Genomic DNA, 6,000 nt, shown 5'->3' with positions numbered 1-6,000 from the left:
TTGCGAAATTTGTAAGAAACAAATTACAGAAAATTGGTAGTCTTGAAAATACTAACTTTTGTAAAATTTGAGAGAATTCAATTCCACGAGAATAAATTCGCTGATCGCTAGGAAAATTCCTTTGTAGAATATTTTCATTAATAATATAATGCCACTTTTGATAATCAGTCAGATGAATCTGATCTCAATTTATGATTGATCATACAATAATACAGCGACCACTTATAGTGAATATCAAGCAAGATAATATGCCTCATCATGGATTCCCTGCTGTTTTGGTTATGCTTTTCTAAGCTACTAAAGAATATAAGATATTCAGAACATTATCTAGAAAAAAATGATGAAAGCGGCACAACTTGATGGAGGACATGCAACTCTTGGATGACAAAGCTTCAAAAAGTGGAAAATTGCAAAGCAAGTTTTGTAAGTAAATTGATTCCAAGAAAAAACTAACTTGAATTAAGTGTTTAGAAGGTCTCTTGAAGTTATAAGTAGATGTCACTATTGACATTTTTACAAATAACTTGAGTCATAAGATATAGTTGCTAAATCATTGAAATAAATTTATGTGTTGTGAATATACCTTGCATATATGACAAAAATTAAAGCGTATCTAAATTTTATGTAATTATTTTCCAGGCATTACAAAGGTATGAATTTTTCCAATGCACAACTTTACATCATTACTTTATTTTCCATCCTACTTTTTGTATCCTTCTCCTGAAAAGCTATGTTGAATAATCTTTGTTTTCAGATCATTTGAGAGTTGTTTTGAGGAGCCCATGATGCCACTCTTCATAGGAGAATCAAATAGGAGAACTACTTGCAAGTGGCCACCTTAAATACCTTTTCTCATGATTTGATACACCTGGCTATGAAGTTCAAAACTCAATGAGGTTACAAAACCAATTTAGTGCTTCAGGAAGTCAGTAAAAAGTAGTTAGGAGTGTTCAAATCAAGAAAATGATAAGGATGCCCATACTTTTGCACTGGTCAAATTTTGTTTAAATGCAGATTGCGCATTTTCTGTTAGTACAATAAACCTCATGTGAATCCAGAAATTTAACTGAGTCCTTCAGTTATTAGATATATGAAACTGAAATAACTGTTGCAAAAACCAAAATTGTTATAAAGAAAAAAGGTTAACATTAATAGGGGTGCCCAAACTTTAACATATGATTGTATGATTAAATGCTTGTTTTCGTTTATCTTATTTTGAGTCTTGTTTTCCAAAATAATTATTGATATCTAATGGTAGCTACCTAGTAAAATCTCTCTATGGTGTCTCTAAAAGTTACCAAAGTTCTTTATTTCTTTAATACCTCTACTTCATTTTTTATGCAAAACAAATGTGATTGCATGTTATGTGACCTCTCTGTACTCCAAATAATCAAGACTGAGCAGACTTCGGTTTGTTTGGGAACCATACTATATTATGTTTTCATATTTTTAGTATTGATTGTATTTCTTTTAAAGGGAAGCTGTCATTGCAAAACAACCTATTCTTTAAATTACGGTAGTTTTTTTTGGCGTGTTTTAAATGTTTTTTTAAACATTTCTGGCTATAGTTTTTAGTTTCCTTTTGTATATGTAACAATCAGTATTAAAAATAAAAAATAGAAATCACTGGGGCTTTATTAAATCATAACTTCCGGTTGTTTCAGGAAACAACACATGTACACAGCCACAATGAATGGAATTGACTCTCTCTTTTATATTGAAGTATCTAATGAGCCTGTGAAAAAGTAATTGTGAAGGAAGGGGAAGCAGGGTCAGTTGTGACATCGGCTACTGTGATTGATGGATCCTGTGTTATCAGTTGTGTATAGAGGTGCTACCTGTCATTGTAATCCTGACTATAATGATATGGAACCTTTAGGAAAACTCTTCCTGAAAGGATAGGAAGTATGAGTCTAAAAAAGCCCCAATGTGAAATTTGTCAGATTGCTCTAGTTTATAAATATACATCATGATATGAAAAAAATACAAATTTACATTGTCAAGTAAATACATGGAATATGAAAGCCTTATTTAAAACCTTATTTTCTGATGATGGCTTTCCTTTAAGTTAGCCTTTACCGTGGCTACGGACTAGTGTAGATTGTGAATGTTATTGGAGCACACAAAATCAAGGTTTGCAAAATATGGCAGGAAATAACAGGAGACTACAAAGAAAGAAAAGATTGTCAGGTGAACTGGTTGGGAACCGATGAAATGGAACCAACGTTTCCTCACAGTGACACACTAGAAAGTCTCAGCGTTCTGTTTGGTTAAACCTTGTCATAAAGTTGAAGCCGCCCCCGGAGGAGGACATTACGTGATGCAGAGCCGCGTGTGAAGTTCCTTGCCGTGTACGTAGCTGGATCCAGCACAATGTAACACCTTTACAGAAGAAGTGGCCATTTGTTTGTGCCTGTATCCTCTGCACTGCTCTTGTCCAATGTGTTAAGAGTTTATCTAGTCCATGAGCCCGGATGTAGAGGCAGCCCCTCGCATATCTGGCATAGGCACTGCATGTCTATAGGGTTTGCTTCCCATGGCACTCTCTTTTTGAACACTGTGCTGGTTTCCACCAGTCTCCGTTGTGGCAGTGACAAATGTTACAATCATCCACTTTGACTTCAATCCCTGCTGGGATGATAGTGGTGCCTGCAAAGCAGTTAGGTCCTGAAAATGGAAAAAAATATCAGAATTAGAATTGGATCAAGATTGGTCCAATACATCTGAATACAGTGAAATGATCAAACTTGCCACAAACAAAAGACTGACTTACATGGCACAATATTCAGAAGAATCCGCAAATATTGATATTAAAAGGGTTGTTAGGGATTTTATTTTTTAACACTAGGAATGCTTTAAAAGAATATAATAGATAACACCTGCTTTACTAATCTCCCCTTGTACCATTCCAATGCTGTCCAGATCCCCCCGGCCATGTTTGTACTTCTTCCATCCAGGCGGACATGTCACCGCAACCGAACAGACAGTACAGACACTAGTAGGGGCCTGGGCAGGATCAGATTGGAAAAAGCAAAGTAGCGATATGAGGAATAATATTATTATTTATTTAAAGCATTCGGAGTATTTTTTTTTAATGTTTAGTGACTTTGCAACTAGTATTGAGCGGATGTTCTCGGATAACATCTTATCCGAGCATGCTCGAGTTATCTGAGCATCTGAACGTGCTCGTATATTATGTTCGAGTCCCTGCAGCTGCATGATTTGTGGCTGTTAGGGAATATCCACATGTGATGAGTCTGTCTAACAGCCACAAATCATGCAGCCGCAGGGACTCGAACATAATATACGAGCACGCCCAAAATACTTGGATAATACCTGAGCAGGCTAGGATAAGACGTTAACCAAGCACGTTCGCTCATCAATATTTACAGCTAGTGATGAGCGAGCATGCTCGGATAAGGGGTTATCCGTGCACACTCTTGTTCCAATCGAGTATTGTTGGAGCGCTCAAAAAAAATGTGCGAGTCCCCGCGGCTGTATGTCTCGCGAGTGTTTGACAATGGCAACACATGCAGGGATTGTCTAACACACAGGCAATCCCAGCATGTGTTGCAGCTGTCAAACAGTCATGAGACATGCAGCGGCGGCAACTTGAGCATTTTTTTTAGCACGTCGAAATACTCAATTAGGACACGAGCTTGCTTGGATAACACCGTATCCGAGCACACTCACTCATCAGTATTTACAACTCCTTTTAAAGGGAATCCGTCAGCAGTTTTTGCTATGTAATCTGAGGACAACATGATGTAGGAGTTAAAACACTGAATTCAATGAAGGTTTCATCACCAGGACATTATCACTGCCAGGACTACAGTGCATGTGAGCGCCTGGTCCAACCACACCTCCCCCTCTGATAAGCAGCTCACTGTCAATAGACAATGTACACAGAAAGCTGTGGTGTGGGCGGGGGGAAGCTTTCTGAGCTCTGCTACATGCTACATCTAAAAGCTCTGATTGTGTCACAAATGCTGCAGTCAGTAAACTAAGTGATGCATCGCTGGATTCAGGGTCTCTTTTCCTATATTATACTGCTCTCAGATGATGCAGCAAAATCCTGGTGCCAGATTCCATTTAAGCAAAATTTACACATAAAGCTTTAGTTTACTAAACAATTGAACACTCAGGTCTATGGACATTACTAGAGATGAGTGGATATTTTGAAATTCAAATTTGCTACCTTTGCTGAATTTTCCCCCCAAATTCTAAATTCCGCAAAGCCTATATTTGCCAGGAATATCCGTGTGTAACACTCTGAGGTCCTGTAGCACTCTAACGAAGTCCTTTTGTGCTCTTTAATGCAAAAACAAAATTATAACAGAATGGTACTAAGCTGCCCTCCATGCTATCAGTGAGCAGAATTAAAAATGATGTTATTAAGCTGCGGGTGCTACAGTATATCTCAAATCAATCGATGGTTACACTGACTCTGCAGATCCAGCACCTCCTTATCTCTTGAATCATAATATTATTCACAGACTTAAACTACCACTCTCATTTTCAATGTGCTTCAGCACTGCACTTGTTCACTGCAACCAGATGTCTATCCCTATGTGAAATGAATTGTGCGCACCAGCCTCCAATCCCTAGGCTGTGAAAAGAGGCCGCTGCATTCCCTGCCCTTATCTTTTATTATCCCTGTGACTGTCCCCCGTGATTGGCTGTGCTAGATCATATGATGCGATAGATGCAATGCATTTTGGGTTTGCTTGGCCATGCTTTGCATCATGAGCTCACTCTTTTGACATGATTGCTGCAATCTTCAGCAGTATGTGAAAACTGCATTGGGCATTTTTTTTTGTGTGATCCCCACAAATCGAACTGCAAATTGTTCAAATTTGCCTGGACCAAAGAATTTAAAAAAATCCAACACAGTCAATTCACAGTGAATCAATCCGCTCATCTCTAGACTTTACCTACATTTTTCCCAATTCTCTGATTACACTCACCACTATTTTAAAGCACATACCCTATAAATTTAGCCCTTAACTGCAGCCGGCCTCATTAATGAAGGAGCCTTACCTATTCTTTCTGGGAGTCTTTTTTTTCTAATTTTTGTGGACACCACAGTTAAGGTGTTAATACACTTAATTAAGCTGTTTGACCCCATCATAAATGTCCTGCTCTCCTGATATCTGCAATGACATATCTACTGTGGGAACATATTAAGACTCATCATGCCTAATCCCTCTTTTCCCCCAATTTTCAGTCAGCATTATTTCAAGCGACTCTAAAACAAAATAAGTTGGCTGATCCCACTTAAATTAGCATATTCTAACAAATTTTTTTCTGATGTATATGAATCTGTCATCAAGTTTTTGTTTCCCCACCTGATAGCAGCGTGATGTAGGGCCAGAGACCCTGATTCCATCGATTTGTCGCTTAATAGGCTGTTTGCTACATTTTTTATAAAATCACTGTTTTATCTACTGCAGATCTACCAGTTCTCTGAATGCTGCGCTATATAACCCCGCCCACACCACTGATTGGCTGCTTCCTGTATTCACTATGCATAAGCAGAAAGCTATATGGGCTCTCCACTGTATATGGGCTCTCCACCGTATATGGGCTCTCCACCGTATATGGGCTCGCCACAGTATATGGGCTCTCCACCATATATGGGCTCACCACCGTATATGGGCTCGCCACAGTATATGGGCTCACCACCATATATGGGCTCACCACCGTATATGGGCTCACCACCGTATATGTATGGGCTCTCCACCATATATGGACTCACCAACGTGTATGAGCTCTCCACCATATATGGGCTCTCCACCATATATGGGCTCACCACCGTATATGAGCTCTCCACCGTATATGAGCTCTCCACCGTATATGGGCTCGCCACAGTATATGGGCTCGCCACAGTATATGGGCTCACCACCGTGTATGGGCTCACCACAGTATATGGGCTCGCCACAGTATATGGGCTCGCCACAGTATATGGGCTCACCACCGTATATGGGCTCTCCATCATGT

At 39.1% G+C, this 6,000-nt stretch overlaps 1 protein-coding gene across 1 annotated transcript in view; it reads right to left on the bottom strand.

Annotated features, from left to right (window-relative positions):
• Positions 1 to 1,932: 1,932 nt before the first annotated feature.
• The window catches only part of VWC2L (von Willebrand factor C domain containing 2 like), a 252,623-nt gene continuing 248,555 nt past the window's right edge, over positions 1,933 to 6,000 (bottom strand). The window contains exon 4 of the mRNA XM_073553219.1: positions 1,933 to 2,667. Within this exon, the coding sequence (XP_073409320.1) occupies positions 2,519 to 2,667 (149 nt within the window). The 3' untranslated portion in view covers positions 1,933 to 2,518. The remainder of the gene's footprint in view (positions 2,668 to 6,000) is intronic.

Source organism: Dendrobates tinctorius, unplaced genomic scaffold, assembly GCF_039654945.1.
Source record: "Dendrobates tinctorius isolate UK_male_01 unplaced genomic scaffold, ASM3965494v1 ptg000199l, whole genome shotgun sequence".
Classification (NCBI taxonomy): domain Eukaryota; kingdom Metazoa; phylum Chordata; class Amphibia; order Anura; family Dendrobatidae; genus Dendrobates; species Dendrobates tinctorius.
The sequence above is the reverse complement of the archived record's forward strand: the minus strand, read 5'-3'. Positions and strand labels throughout refer to the sequence as shown.